Source organism: Pieris rapae, chromosome 12 (assembly GCF_905147795.1).
Source record: "Pieris rapae chromosome 12, ilPieRapa1.1, whole genome shotgun sequence".
Taxonomy (NCBI): domain Eukaryota; kingdom Metazoa; phylum Arthropoda; class Insecta; order Lepidoptera; family Pieridae; genus Pieris; species Pieris rapae.
The window spans coordinates 6,548,763-6,566,017 of NC_059520.1; the positions used below are offsets into that span (position 1 = coordinate 6,548,763).

General features: G+C 31.5%; 1 protein-coding gene across 1 annotated transcript in view; it reads right to left on the reverse strand.

Annotated features, from left to right (window-relative positions):
* Positions 1–379: 379 nt before the first annotated feature.
* LOC111002786 (suppressor of lurcher protein 1) overlaps positions 380–17,255 on the reverse strand; it is a 47,997-nt gene continuing 31,121 nt past the window's right edge. The window contains exons 4-14 of the mRNA XM_022273006.2: positions 12,205–12,434; positions 11,181–11,337; positions 10,604–10,663; positions 8,760–8,848; positions 6,480–6,599; positions 6,025–6,078; positions 5,289–5,475; positions 3,508–3,698; positions 2,738–2,945; positions 1,985–2,214; positions 380–485 (exon numbers count right to left, since the gene is read on the reverse strand). Coding sequence (XP_022128698.2) covers positions 421–485; positions 1,985–2,214; positions 2,738–2,945; positions 3,508–3,698; positions 5,289–5,475; positions 6,025–6,078; positions 6,480–6,599; positions 8,760–8,848; positions 10,604–10,663; positions 11,181–11,337; positions 12,205–12,434 — 1,591 coding nt within the window. The 3' untranslated portion in view covers positions 380–420. The remainder of the gene's footprint in view (positions 486–1,984; positions 2,215–2,737; positions 2,946–3,507; positions 3,699–5,288; positions 5,476–6,024; positions 6,079–6,479; positions 6,600–8,759; positions 8,849–10,603; positions 10,664–11,180; positions 11,338–12,204; positions 12,435–17,255) is intronic.

Below are 17,255 nucleotides of genomic sequence, written 5' to 3' on the forward strand. Positions count from 1 at the left end.
CATTCAGACTTAGAGAAAAAGTTTAATATAATTATTATATAATTAAAAACTTCTTTAATTTTTGTATTCTTTATCAAATTTCAAAATTCTTTATTAATATTGAAATAAAATTTACATTCGTCTCTTTATCTTTTTAGTAATCTTAAAGCAAAATTTTTGAAGATTTCACTTCTAAACTTGTGAAAAAAATATGTGTGCAACTTTTTTTTTATTACCAGTTATTGTAATTTTGTAACTAAACTAAAGATTTTTGGAATAGAGGCGTTTCTATACGTTTTTTTTTTATTTTTGTGTAACTGTCCAGTGTGTGTAATTTTATCACATAATAACCGAAGGAAAACCCCCGGCTTTCTTTTAGTTTGTCAATGAAACAACAAAATATCAACAGTAATAATTTATTTTCTATATCTCTGTAGGAATCTATCTCAGGGTTAGGTACAAGAGGATTACGTATAATGCTAACATCCACGACCATTTGAGTGAATCTGAAACAAAAACATATTTTAATACCATATTATGGTACTTGGTCCGTAATTTTGACGTATAATCACTTATATAGCTTGGTTTGCGCATAAGAAAAGAAACAGTTTTCTTACTACAGTATATCTAAATATCGTTGCAAAAAACATGATTAATTTACATTAAATTATTGTCACAACAAAAAAATTTCATAAAATATAACTTTTAAATCAATTTGTTTTGTTATCGAACCTTTAAATTAATTGTTACACACAATCACAATTAGTCATAATATTCAAGTATTAAAAGGATTCTAAAATGTAAATGGCTTGTCATGCTTAGTTAGCTATTTAGGTCCTCCCAAACATATTGTTGTAACATTAAAAACGGATTAGATTTCTGCAGCTATGACCGCATCCACTGAACTTAAGAATACATTATTCAAGATGATATCGTAGGTAAAGTAACACTGAAACCAGATATTAAAACCATTGAATGTGAGAGGTCATTTGGCCTTTGTCCAAATTACGAAAAAATGTTTTCTGTTTAGCTATGATAATAAGTCCATTAATCTTCATGATATGTATTCAAATCTATTTTTTCTTATATTTCCAAATATTTATTTCAACATAGTTTGTTTTTTTACTTATACTACCTTCTTGGTAGCTTCATACCAACACGTGGAACTTTTTGCTACCTCGTAGAGACTGTCGAGTTTCCGGAATAACAAACTAACTACTAAATATAACTATATTTTTTTTAATTTGCCTCTCCAAAATATACTTTTAGATTTTAAGGAATAAATTAAAAAAATCTAATTTATTCAGCCTTCTCCAGTTTTGCGCGTAACAACATATTCGATTCATTTTTGTCTATATTCTAAACACATAGAATAACATTGATAGATTATAATATATATTAATTATGAAAGAACACAATACAATAAACACACAATTACAAATTATAATAATATATAATATCGCTAATATTCACATTGTATCGCTCAGATTCCCCATTTTCAAGTAAAACGTCTAAAGGACAGGCTTCTAAATACACCTGAGAGAGTTGTTGAAGCTATTGAAACCTAAAATCTAGTTGAATCATATACATTCAGACACATTATACGCATATGCACCAACACACACTCACTCTTGCACAGATGTGCGTTACACGTAGAGTATGCTGTTAAGAAAAGTTATGGAAGATCCGGGAAGCCCTAATCTTTAAATAGCCTTCTGGCTATTAGAAAAAAAGAGAAGCCCACAAACGGGCTGCACATTCGTGGTGCATTCGCCAGATGTGGACGCACCCTTAAAACGACTTCAAAGTAATGTTAATCTAAAATATTATTCTCATGTAAGTGACATATTTGTCTTTATTTGAGAAATAAAGTCTTTAAATCTAAATCTGTGTACAAAATATACAACAACTGCACAGGTAAAAAATAGATACAAACAAAAAAAGGTGTATTGCACCTTTCTTTGTTTAAAATCATGTAGCGTTTTAGATAGTAATTCTTACTCACCTGTTCTGCCAACGGCAGGCATATTTAAGCTAACCATTTCTTTGTCTTTAAGAAATATATAATTTGCTTTAAAGCCGGTCCCGTCCAGTCGGTCGTTAGATTTGAATGTTATTCTCATGATGTTCTTCTTAGAGGTGACTTTTAATTCTTTTAATTGGCCACAGTGTCTGATACCGCGTGAACCATCATTAGATACCTGTACGTAGTCGCTGGCGGATACAGCTTCACAACTGAAGAAATTAATGTTTATATTTGAAAGTATTGCACATATTGCGGTTAAGGAGTGGTTCGAACATTTAACATAAGCAGTAGCTTGTACGAAGCATAAGTCGCAATACAAACTGTGTGATATATATATAAAAGGACAAAGTGATTAAAACGACATTTGTTTTTTTTTTCTAAATTGCTTTTTAAGCGATATAAATGGAGAAATAAAGTCATGGATTGAGAATTTTTGGGAAACGCTGGGGGCCTTTACCCGTGAAGGGGTTCCGATGAAGGAAGTTAAAGAGAAAGAATAACGAGTAACAAGAAAAAAATGTATATAATAAATTTAAATTGTATATTGTTAACAACTGTAAAGATTGGAAATAAACGAGCTTACACCGTAACAAAAATTTTACAAAAATCAATAAAAAATCTTACACTTCAAATTACTAATTTTAGTTGTAACTGGAAATTTATATATAAATATATAATTGCTAAAAAATCCGATTAAGTAACCTTATATAAAAAAATTAAAAAACAACTCACGGATGCACGCCCTCTACATCAAAATGTGTGAAATGTAAATGCACTCTTTGCTCCTTAGTCCCGTGGAAGAAGTAATTGCACTCCGTATCTCGTGGATACAATCCTGGATGATTTGGTGACGTCACCACACCTTTTGCCTTTACGCTACTATTGTATACGAATGCGCAGGGGTACTCCAACAGCTGTTTTCCAGTTGAGATTCCGTAATCTAAAATCATAACCAAGGGTGTTAAACTTATAAAACAGAGCATTAGACAATTTAATTTAAGTCATTTTCTGTAACTGTTTAATTTTCTCATCTATATATTTGGATCTCCTCAATTTAAGTTTCGGATAAATCACGTGAATCACGAGTATCTAAAGTAATCTGAAATTTATGGGTCAGCCGAAAATTGTTGAGCAATTTCAATTTAATTTCACCCTTTTTGCGCTTAATCCATCCAAACAAAATGTGAATTTTATTTTGTTTTTGTTATAATTGTATTCGGTTTGTTACAGATAATAAACTTTTAAATTATATATATATAATAATACGTATGGTGAAGAAAAACCATGTCAGGAAACCGGTATATCTCAAATTAAAAAACAGAACGTTGATTACCTTCTTGTCAATGAAATTTAAATGAACAAAGAAACTGATGTAATCTGTGGCCAATTTACGTAGTACCTGGATTATCATTTGCTATAGCGTCATTTAAAAAAATAATATTAAATCTGTCAACTGGATGTGATTTTTCGCTGACTTCTTCGGATCTGATGTTTTAACCTACCTTCAACAAAATGGTAGGATATTTTAAAGCCCCTGCTGTACCGGGACGAGTAAACTCCCCTGAAGTCTACAGCAAGTTTTGGCCCATTGGACATGATGCCCTTAGGTACGTCACTACCGCAAAACGACGCCATTTTCTCTAATCTCCCGTCCACCTCCACAAACACGTCCAGTGAATCCATGCTTTCACAGCTGTAAGTTCAGGGATTTAGTCATAAATTCCGAACACTTATTGCTATGTTTGTTATGGCAATATTTATTTTTTAATTGAAAAGGTATTTCAATTAAAATTATGATTGCAACTTACACAGAATTTTCTAGAAACTCATTCATTTATTTACTCCTAACTTTCACATTATTTTAATATAAGTACATATACATAAGTAAAATTAGTTATTTAATATAATTACCAATAAATCTTATGTTACATCTAATCTTCTCTAAGTTTGTTCTTTAATGAAAGTATATTACCCATGCATACAAATAGGTCGCTCCACAAAATCTACAGCCTGTTTCAATATATTTAGAAGCTAATAAATAATTAAGTACAGTTCTAATATAAGTTATAAAGGTAATTAATGTAATATTTTTTTGAAACTTATAGAACTAGTCATTAATTTTCTTTTACAAAATAATGTCTACACTAATTAAAATTGAACACAAAGCTTTGACGAAGACTTGATTGTCCCAGAAGTTAGATACGAATGGAATATTTATGTATTTATTCACAAAAATATGAAGTATTTTTGTGAATAAATACATACTTAGAAAGATTGCTTAACAGATTTGTATCCCAGGCACTCTACTAGTCCGAGTAGGTATACCACTAAAACGACCTCGGAAAGTTCTCCTACCGGGAGCTTAGTGGTATAACCAAAAGGCGTAGATAAACTGTGGACAGTGCTGGCATAAGACCGGCGAACCTTCACCTCTCCCCAATTGCTTCGCAGATAATAAATAATTTAGAGTGAAGGATTCCCGTGGGGTTAGGAACAAAGTCTGGGTATACAGATAAAACGTTCCTTATAACGTCAATTAGATCGACACAATAAACATCTAAATTGCCTTGCTATACAAATCGTTATATTGCGTGAACATTTTAATAAAATACGAATGAAGTACCCCATTAAAGCGGTGTCGGCGTTAATAAAAAATGTGAATTTTTCGTGGAAAACACAAAAGGCATTTTGTACGGTCATTAGTGTTCATTTGGGACAAGTTCTACACCTGAAAATACCGTGAAAAATGGTGAAAATATTTTGCAAATTAGACGAAAATGTGTATTTTTAATCATAGCGAAACTACTATTTAACACAGTGCGAAGGAACGAATTATATAGTTTATTTACTGTGTAGAGGTTTTATTACAAATATAACAAAACATTTATTTTGTTTAAACCTGTATAGTGAACACTTTCACTTGGAATTTTTTGTAAATATTTTGTATATGAAGCGTAGTCTGCAAGCTAACCACCTAACTTCAATAGCGATCAATAATGAGGTTTTACCTAATTGTAAGTTTCATTATAATAATTATTTTGTCTTCAATAAAATTTATGTAATTAACGTATTTACAATTTTCTTACCCTACAAAGTAATAGAAAAAAATAAAAATAATTAAAATCAAAACAAATTTAAAAAGTTTGGTCCCTGTGCCAGCTCTAAATTACTATCAGCGATATGGAAATCAAAATTGGTGTACATCGTCAATCATTGATGTTGCGTAATACACATGTGTATGGATATAACAATTAGAAGGTCACATTTTATTCTAATTACTCACTCAATAATATTGCCTGTAACCCGTTGAAGGCTGAAGTCTTCGAACAGCAGTCTCACCCTCTGCCTACCGCGGGCCAAAAAGTCATAATGACAGTGCGTTTTAGGCGGATACGGCGATGGGTATAAAGGAGAGATCAATTTGCCGCTCCTACTCTTATCCGATCTGAATACTTGATGGCACGATGATGCTGAAACGTTAGCTCGTTTCGGTAATGGTATTTTTATGCGATGCCCAGATTAGGCCGGCTTTATTTTGTATAGAGTTGGATACAGCCTATTTTGAACGGGTATTGTAAGGAAAATGTAAGTGTTGAGGGAGCTAAAGAGATCTAATAAACAAGAGTTTAAGAGGTTTTTTAAATTGCGTTCTATTTTTTTTATTTTTTTCATATTAAATAAAGAACCTCTTTTACATTTTAAAAAAAGTAATGATAATGCTGGCTGGTTAATACAATGATTATACAGTGCCACTTGAAAGACGTGACACTGACAAATTACTGGTAACATTAACTGATAATCAGTCTAGTATGAGTATATAAATGAGGCCCAACAATATAAATAATGTAAATTATCTATACTATTACAAACGTCAAATTTGTTAGTTTTTTATTGAACTATAAACGATTTAAAAAATCTTTTATTTCTAAAAAGAACCGTAATATTTAATAGAAATATTAATAATTTAGGTAATTTTGCATAAGGTACAAGTTTCCAGTTGTCATTTGTATTATACTTACTAGCGGCACTAACTGCTGGACCAACAGAAGTCCCTTCAGAAGATTTTACAACATCTAAAAAAGAAAAGAGTTAATATATTATGAGCATTATACAACAGTATTTTATATCTACAGTACTATATGATACTTGCACAACATAGATTCTAAATTCTGACGGCATTTACATACCTATGTATAAATATAATCTGTGTAAAACAATATTCGAAATTCAAATTTAAAATATTGTCGCTACCCATATATAAAGCTCACAGATAACACAGTATATTACTTTTCATTTTGGCGCAAAACACCACTGATTGTGTCAAGCATGAATATCCATAGAGTACACACATTGATCATTTACGATTCAACACATACAATTCACCCACAATACTGAACGTTCAGTCTCAAAACAAGTCTTTATTCTTCATAAAAATGTCATAATCCTAAAGAATACATTCGTATGCTTACTAAACCTTCAATAGAGCTATCATCTGGTTGAAAGTGGTATCTCGCCTTAAATCCCTGACCGGGCGTCTTGGACTTCGCAATAAATTCTACCAATAAGTCTGGACCCGTAGATAAAATTTCATAACCTAAAAATAATGGAACGGTCAAATAAGCGTAATAAGGTTTCAGTCTTTTGGGACCATATTTAATATTTTATGATATATGACATTTTATACACATAAAAAGGCTTTATTAAGTGTTCTGACACAAAAACAAGACATCATCGTTGAGTAACGTTAAAGTTATTATTATTGATATCCTGAAGGATCCGTATTATGGTTTAATAAGCTTTTATTTATTAATTATTATCACAATAAATAAATAAATTAAGGAATAAATTAAATTATGAAATCTCACGAATTTTGATGTCTTTAAACATAAACCTTCTTATAACTGCAGCCAGGCTAGTTCGTTGAAATATATTTTATAGTAGATTAATGATTAATTACTTTACTTAGTAAGTTATTATTAATTCCTGACGAACGATTAAAAGTACCGTTAGCAGATTTTTGAAAGGAAATTAATCGTTGTGACTGGATATTATTCCTGGAGATACGTTAAACATATTGCTTTTAATTGCAAATGACTGGAGTAGTAGAATATGCCTAGGTATGCTTGCCTACTCATTTCAGTGCATAACTACCTGGCAAACAGGTGTAAACAGGTAAGTCAAAATAGGTGACTCCATCGATCTGCTAACTTATCTAGGCATATTCTGTGTATCAAAAACTATCAGTCAAATACATTACATTTGGTTATCAAAAGGATGAAAGTGATGAAAAAAAATCGATAAAAGTTAATTTAATTAAAAATAGCCAGTACGACTTTTCGATAGGCAAGCAATTATAGGCATATTTATTTATAAAAAATATTTAATAAAAAATACGTCTCATCTGGTTATCAGATCGGTGAAGGACGACCTCTCACGGGCTCTCCTACTATATTAGGCAAAAGATTTGACAAACAATTTTAATACCTGTTTCTAAAGTGCAAATGCTTATTATTATGTGCATAGACTTCTTCCATACTAACACTGCTTACATTTGCCAAAAGAACCTTGATGCGATATATAATATGTATAGATATTTATTTACACTTTTTTGCAGGCAAGGTAACAATCAAAATCAGCCAAAATAAATTTAAATACTAAAGGTTGATTTTCTCAGGGTTAAAGAAGAGCAAAGAGTATCAAAAGTGCAAAACAAAAGCGTAGTTCGAAATGAACCAGTTTAAATCCATTAATTTAAGATATAAATTGTTCAGGTTCAAAATTATAATATTCGACTTATAAATGACTTGGGAAATTAATTTCGTGTCTTTTCATCTTCGACGTAGGCTTATGACAGTCCTTTAATAAGTATTTACAGTCCTCGAGGCAATTGAATGGAATTAATCAAAATGATCTCAATGTAAATGATATATTACAGGGAGTCTAATCAATCTGGATTTGATATATATGTCAGAGATTATGTACTAAAATATGTCATTTGTTTTATTAGAATGGTAAAACTACGCATAGACATCTTACAAGTCAATTAGTCAGTATAGCCTAGAATAGAAGAACGTAGAAGACGGCATAAACAATTAAATTTTTAAAGAAAACGCGTTTTAATGGATTGAAGCTATGTATTATTACAAAATTATAATGGTAAAGCTGATTTAACATAAAAAGCGTGCTTTTCAGCGAAACGTCGGGAAAAAATTATAATTATGTAAAATGTATTTAATCCGGTAAAAAAGTGTTTTCTTTAAATGTGTAAAAGTTATGTTCAGAAAAGACATTACAACTGATTTTTTAAAATATTATTCCATGAACTCTGTGGAAGGTTTTTTTATTAAGAGAACAGTTGGTTAATTATAGAAGAAATTTTTATTCAGGCAAACATCATATTAAGAATAAGTTCGTGGGGGCAGCTAGTGTAGTAGTAGGTAGTGATAATAAAGATGTATATTGTTGTTTATGTATAAATGTGTTATGTTATTTATGATAAATTATATTATATTTTACTTTATAAATTATGTTTGGCAGCATTGTTGCTAATACAATACTTATATATGTGGCGTTAAGATTCTATTAATAACGTTTCTGTCTTGTTATGAATTCATTAAAACATTCCTAAAAAGAATAAAAGGTTGTCACATATGTGGCATTAAGATACTTTAATAACGTTTCTGTCTTGTTATGAATTGATTAAAACATTCCTAAAAAGAATAAAAGCGTCTTGTTCTGTAAATAAATAGCTTACCTATAATTTCGTTGCAAAGCATTGCGATGACCGGTGCGGTTGCAACTTTCCCATCAAAAACTTTAATTGTGTCTGCGCGGTTGAGGCAACTAAAAGATAAAGTTTCAAATTTCAGATGACATTTCCAAATTGAAATGCATGAACTAAATTAATAAATTCAATTTAATCTATGGATTCATTTTGAGATTAATAAACATTTTAGGGAATTAGTTCGATTGTGGACACAATATTGTGATATGTTTATGTCGTGACGATAGATTAAAATAATATACGGCAAACTTCGAATTATACGGCGTTTCAATAAGTGTTTGTTTCTACGATTTGTGTCGATATGTATGTATTTGATATCGTATCTTATAACGTGTTTCAAATAGAAACTAATGAAAAAAAACATTTTGTTACTTTCAACTTGTATTTTAAAAACACGAAACGGATATATCACGAAACAAAAGTTTAACATATTTCATAACTATGCAAAAGATATCGTATCTCACCAATAGATAAGGTAAATTTCAGATAGTTTAGGTATTTAAAAAATAATTTATATTTATATAACATGGCCAGAGGGTTTTGCAAGATTAATGTGAAAGTTACTATATACGGTATTAAAGGAATTTAAAATATCTTTGTATAAACTATTAGCCACAGCGTGCTACAAATGTATAAATATACCTGTTCGTAATAGAATCATTTTTTATTTTCATAAAATTTAATGAGGGTCATGAGGGTGATCTCAAAAATATTTAAACTCGGCTGATCCGCGCATTGTTAATGAGTCGTTGTTGAGCTTCAGTTGGGTAAAGTTAGATGCAGTTTTATATAGGTATAATGTTTTTGTGCATTTCTTGCCAATAGTTACGTCCTCCATTAAGACTTATAGTGAGTGTTTTTGTGCGTGTACTATATTGTATGGCAAGGTACAGCATCACTCTAACCTTTTGTTCCCAAACTAACAATTTCTCCACATCCTTACGGCTGAAGTCATTTTGTGCCTTTCGTCCTAGTAAGGAGCAGTACATTGAGGTATGTACTCAGGACTTATTTTAGTATAAGATAACGTATCGACGGCCACCGAAAAATTTATTTTTTGTTAATCTAAGACTGTAAGTTTTAATGTATATATTATGTTTAGATACATGTTTCTAATGCGGAGCCCTATTAGAGCACTACTGGTACTCAGTAACTCCCAGAGTTAAGGAACGCGTCACCCACTTGTGTGCTGTGCACTAAGCTTTTCTATAGCGCGATCTCAAGGTGACATCAATCAATCAAAATCTTCCCCTATATCAAAACGGACTAAAAATGGTTCAGGTTTGTTATCGCTATTGTATCGTATCATCGATCATCTATGAATATATTTCCGAATCAAAACGTAGAATTTTTTATTGTTCCATATTAGAGTTGCCTGAAAGAATTCACTTGTAAGTGATAAGGCCGCCCGTAGCCTAATAACTTATGTTAACCTGCATTTTTTTGTTTTTTAAGTATGATTCTGTATATTATGGTAACTAAATTCCTTCGAGAAAATATATACGTTTATAATTTTAATAACATTATGTTCGCTTAGCAGTTCCTACTCAACACCACATAAGAAACCTGACCTTACTCTGAAAATTCAATTTTGCGTTTATCTACATATAAAACGCTAATATATAAAATAAATAGCTGGAATTCGCAACACCTCATTAATTTGTATTAATATCGTGGGTTGGATCCGGTAACAAAACTGTAAATGTGTGATATATATTCGTATTAAATAACCAACAATTGAAATATGTATGTGTGTAGCTCCACCAACCCTCTAGCAATATAATTTAATTTACCCCTAAGATTGAAAATCCTACCTTTCGTCGCTTTTCTGTAGAAATGATTCTTCGAAAACTAATTTCACTCTCTCATTTTTCCTGAAAGATAAAGACATTATATTCCGGGAAATAATTTCATCACTTGCATCAAATCTTCATTAGAAACAATTAAGATTAAATCTTTATATGAGATATTTGTATTTTCTGTAATACTACTGGACAGATTACAATTATTTCATGATTAGAATGTGTGCGTAGCTTATTTATTTATTAATTATAAACACGATTAGAATGTGTGCGTAGCTTATTTATTTATTAATTATAAACAAATAATTAGAAATACAGATATTATAGTCGGCTACGCATTGCGCATTCGCGCAATAACCGCAAAATAACGTTAAATTTAGCGAGTGCATTGTCCTTTTACACGACATTTTAGGTCTTAGGTATGCCGGTTTCCTCACGACGTTTTTCTTCAACGCACGAGCGAGTGTTAAATGCGCATACAAAAAGCCCAGGGATTAGTCGGGGTTTGAACCTCATTGATGAAAATCGTGCACCTCAAATAAGTATAAGTAAAATGAGAAAATCTATACACACATTATCATAAACCTACCTTGCGTGAAAATGATAATAGCATTGTGAATTGGTAGGATAACTCGAAGGATATCTTGGACTGTAGAATTTTCCCTGGATAGGCCTGTTTGAGTGACTGTTGAAGACATAATCACAGTCCGAATCTGATACTAGAACTCCGTCTGTTTCGAAATTACCTGTAATAAATATATTTTAAAAATCGAACTGTCTTCGTAGAACAACATAGCAGACCGCCGAGTTCCGGATCCTCTTTACAAAATACCTTCGTGATAGTAGTAAGCGTAAATAACGCAAACTCGGGGTTTTGGGACACAAGTGTTAAGTCGTCTGGAATGCCAATAACGTACTATGCATAGAATCATGAGTGGAACAGACGTACAAATATCTTTACAAGACATTTTTGATGATTTAAGTATAAATAAAATAATGACACATCATCCTTGTTGTATATTTTCCCGTAGATAGAAATTGTGGCATTGGATAACAAAAAATAAAATAAAAAAAAGTCAATTTTTTTAATACAAAAATTCTCGTTCTGTTCTTATTAGACTAACTTAAGGATTGTAATATCTGTTGTTATTTTTTTTTATTTAATGAGGTGAACTGCCCATTAATAACGATTGAAAGGAGCTGGAGTCATTTTATTAAATTCTCGATCTCTAAAGGCCATCAGAAAAATGTAATTAACTGTAATTAGTTTAAATTCGCGAAGAATATTTCGTCGAAGTTTTCCAGACTTTGGCAGTTACTTTGGAAATTCTGTTATTTATTTGTTTCGTTTATTAACCCCTCTAAAAGCAGATATAAGTTTAGCATATAACTAGGCCGTAGATTGGTTTATACTAAGTGTATGGAAAATGTGTTTGAGCCGTCATAATGTAATATCGGTATTAAGATAAATTAGCGCTAAATATAATAATATTAGCAGGCTCGGCCACGCGTTACTGTGGCTAAGGTTGTGATAACTGTAAAAAAAGAGACCAATGTCTGCGATATTTTTATGATAAAAGCGTAGGTTCTTCAAATCTTTTTATGATACTTACGTCTGTCTATAAACTTATATGTTCCAATAAAACCCGTAGAGTTTGATTCCTTTTCCCCGCTATTTAGTTCTAGAACAAGTGCTGAACCATGCGAGTATAATGCTGGTGGGGCATCATTTCTGTTCCCGCACAAGATTCTGGACCACTTCGAATGTTCATTGACTCCAGGTGGCCCTGGCCCGTGGGTACCAACTTCTGAATACACTTTCAGGTAGTCACCTCGGTTACAACTGGAACAAGAGATATAAAAAATTATTGATGGAACTGCATTTCTACATTTATAGAATTATTTTTGTCGTCCCTTACTCATTTCCACGATATAAAGTCAGCAAAATTTTTCAAATTCTGTCTGCAAAAACTAACCTTGGTGTTCAAACAACTCTCTTTCAAATTCTTCGCGATTATAATTTCGTATAAAACTAGAAGCTCGGGAGAAGACTGATACATTTTAAAGAAAGTTAAGTGCCTATCTCGTACGTAATCCGCTGTTTTGCTGGTATTTTTTTCCCCTTATCGAAAATTTGCGATATTTTTATTTTATCTTGTATATATATATTCATTGTATTTTTGGAATACTTATATTTTCCTAAATTTTCATTCATTTTAGATAAAAGAGTTTGAAACATATCTACGGAGATATTATGTATGATGTTGTAAAATTGAATAAATAAACTGTGTATTTCTTACGGAGTAGATAGGACGAACATCAAAACAGGTTATCTATTCCATGAGATGTACGTTGAACACTTATAAAAAGTAGTAAGAAAAAAATTTTTACTGCCAGTTCTAGTCAAATCAAGAGCGGAGAAGAAGAACTGGCCATAACTCTCAGTCGGGTAAATTTTAACTTGCCAAGGATTTTTTATTTTTTTACGAAATCTCTATAAGCACCTGCAACTTACGCCAGGTATGTCAGAATCTCATCAAATGAATTTAATTATTTAAATGAAATGAATCTATCAGTAAATCACGGGGAAATAGGAGCACTGCAGTACAATGGGAACAACACACACTCACGACCAGTTTTAACCAGAATCAGTGTCGCCGCTTCGACTAATTGTACATTTATTTGTAATACCAAAAGCTATACGTAACATTTACCCATAATGAAAGTAACGTTCATTGTCGCTTGTTGCATGAGTATATTATTGCAACATTGTCAGCATTGTTGCCCGAGTGACTTCAGCATGCGACTATCATCCCTGAAGTCGTAGGATCGATTCCCGGCTGTGTCCAATGGACTTTCTATTTGCCCATTATAACAACCTTAGACCTTACATCAAAAAGTCGGCTTGTGTCAGGTGGCTGATCACCTACTTGCTATAACATTGACAAAATATCGTAAAACAGATACAGAAATCTGAGGCCTACATCTAAAAAGGTAGTACACTGATTTATTTATTTTTATTTTCATGTTTGTTGAATTAAACACGTTTATGCACATTTTTGCCATACTTTAAGCTTATATATAACACCTGGATCACAGATAAATCATCTTACTACTAAGCCTTGGTGTAGATAAAATAATGATTTGTTTATTTATAAGATTGATAAGGACAAAAAAATTACCCTATGCCAAAATCCAATACTTTTTGCCGGGCGTACTAAATCTTAACCTCAACTATTTTACGTTTTTTGTTATACATATGAAGCTACGTATATTTAAAGACGTATATTGTCTATTACTATTGAACAAACTTATCATTATTATTATTTACACATATAAATAACAACGACACAACGAACGCTGCCAACCAAAAATATTAGATATTCTATAAATCTGACAACAGAGTGTTAGTGCAGGAGCAAATACTATTCCCCGAAGACAAACTGGGCCTTACAGATGCTTCCCATGTGAAAAATATCTCAACGAAACTTTAAGTAAGCCCTCGTGTTTGTCATGACTCGCTGGCTATAAACTCTTTGACCTACATTAAAATGACGAGATATTAAATGTATTAAAACAACTCGGGGTTTTAAGTAATTTTATGTATTTTATTTTGCATTAATGTTTATTTTGTTTACTCACTTTGACTATACATACAATAAGTAATATAAATAATAAATGAAAGAGATGCGGAAATATCTACCCTTTTGAAGTTTCCTACTTATACGTACCTACCCATAACATGATATTAAACGATACTTAAACGATACGGGTCCTCGTGTATTTGAATCGTGGACTTTTTTTTCGATGAGAGAACACATCTTGAGTAAACATGACAGCATATGTCAGGTACAGTATTCCGTTTATCTACTTGTTTATTAAGAAATGATCTCAAAACAAATACATAATTCTGAGGCCTAGAGGTTGTATTTCGCCAGTGTGTCAACAACATATTGGATTTGATTGGAATTATATGTACCTTATAACATATGTCACCCACATTAAGTTCACAGTCGATTCTAGTATTTCAGAACCAATTTAAGAAAAGAGCGTACTGATTCTTAAATGGCTGGTTCACTTGCTAGCCTTTGGGCAGTGTATTAATATCACTTAGATTGTTCCAGAATGCTATCACGCAGAAATTATTAGAAAAAGGAGGTATTTACAAAGGTTAATGGCGATTTGACGAGGGAAATCCTTACGGAATAAGATAGTAAACTCAGCTGAAGATATAGATAAGTTTCAGATAAAATGTTCCCAGAAAACCTCGATAGTTGGATCATTGTTTGTCTGACATACGAAAACATACCACAGTCCATAGCACAAGGGTTCAGGGATTATTTAAATATTCGTCAAATTTATATAAAGATTTATTGATTAATTTACGTGTAATAAAAGTTTTGAATTTATTCAGTAATAATTCTCTTATTTCGCTTGGGAGTTTGTTGTAAAAACATATAGAATTTCAATGAGCCTCGTCGTACTCCACTACCTTAGCAGTTAGTTATTGTTTGTCTGCCATACGAAAAAACCACACATACATACCACATACCACAGTCCATAGCACAGATGATATATGTTAACATAATAAATGGTAAAACTAATTGGTTAACACCCAGCTAAATAGCTAATGAGCTGTTGCCAATGATCACTTAGTTGGCCATGCATGTGTGAGTTTAGATCCCGGCTGAATTACTAATGATAAAGGCCTCCAAAGAATAGTTGCAATAACAAAGTTTCCCTGAGGTCGTAGGATCGATCCCCTTCCCCGAGCAATATTAGTAATTGAAGTTAAAACATTCTTTTGATTCTTTATGAGTAAATAAATAAATCTTAAAGGTCTACAAGCCGGTTTCACGATATACTACTGTATTACTGATACTAATACATATTATGTATACATAATATGTAATAGTATATCGTCATATATATATTGTGTAATTCTATCGTCTTCAAATAAGTTAAGAGAGACCTTATAGCCAAAAATAAGCAGCCTCCAGAGAAGATATCGATTCAGTATATTCAGGTGATCTTTATCTAAGATAAATCGAATTATCAGACCATAAAAGTAATCTAGACATGCCAAGACTAATAGCTACGATTAATAATTTGATATGCTCAAATCCCTGGAGTAATTACAATTTTATACATACTACGACATGAATGAGTGGCAATTTTGCGCTTTTTGATTCTTGTTTGGGAAACTTAATTTGATAATCCTGGGGACGAAAACATTGAGGTTGTATGGGAGTTGATAAGGCTTTATACTGTCACTTCTGGCATTCACTCCATAACGTATAGCTACACGTGTATATTAAAACCGGGTAACAATTATTTTTCCACCACTTTAAATATTTTTACCATTGCAATATTAAATTTATTAGATACTAATTTACAGCTAATACTTGGTACCTTTGAGTTTCTTACGAGTAGGGTACATAATGTAAATGTATAAGAGAGGTTAGCGCTGTAACTACACTAAAGGAGTAGGAAAGGCAACTACTCGCTGTGCACCCAATAGCCTGCTCAGAGATTCCTCATTGTGCACACTTATCATGTTTAACACTGACCAAATTCACAGGAGAGGCATTGTCCAATATGTGTTATAAAAAGGTTGAGGTTTTTTTCTATCTAATTAGTGTTGCTGTTTGTTAGAAAAAAATAAGTATATGTACGTAATCTCCTTATCGGATATAAAACCTATATTATTAGCAGTTACTTAACTAAGACATAAATATGAGTTTACTAGACTACTAACTACAGTTTAGTCAAGTCAAGTTTAGGATATGAATATAAACTAGAAGTTTTAGTATTTACAACTTTTACTTACAATAAACGTTTCTGCAGTGCATCCTAAGAAAAGTTCTCGGTTGCAGAGAAAATAAATATTTTATAGATCATAAGTTTCATATAATTTTCACATCGCGTGCAATATTTAATGCATACCAGCACTGTTTATTTTTCAAGCTGTAAGATACGTTATGAATAACTTACATACGAGTTAGCTTTTCATGAATACAGTTATGGAGTTTTGTATAATTTTATTCACTAATTGGCTGTAAGTACTCTTGTTGTAATGTCTATCCGAGAGGTAATTTGAAATTCACAGATTGTTTTTTTTTTCGAAAAAAAAAAGTTATATTGTTTAATATACGAATAAAATATACGAATTCAAATATACGAATTTGTTAAAGTAACAACTATATAATGCTTTTTTAGAATATGCTGCTAAAATGAATAAAAATTTAAAACAATATTGACTAGGACACAATAATTAGGTATTATTTAAAAAAATTTATCCTAGATAAGATAATATTTTTTTAACGTTAATTTTAATAATTAACGTTTAAAATTGGAATCTTGATAATCAATTGATACTTATGTTTAATTGTGATTAGTTGGTATATTGTACCGTGTATGAATGATAAGACTAAAAAATAAACAAACGAAACGCGCCATTCATCTTTTGTTTTAAATTCTCACCCTGCATTTGTTTTATCTGTACTAAACTAGCATAAACATATTCTTCATTGCCTGTTTTAGCTCTCCAGTTTAAGTCAAGTAAAATGTTCGTAGCGAATATTCCAAGCAAATTATTACTACGGTTTGGGACTGTTTGTAAAACATTTTATTAGACGACTCTGCGGTTTGCGTTACCCTTTTT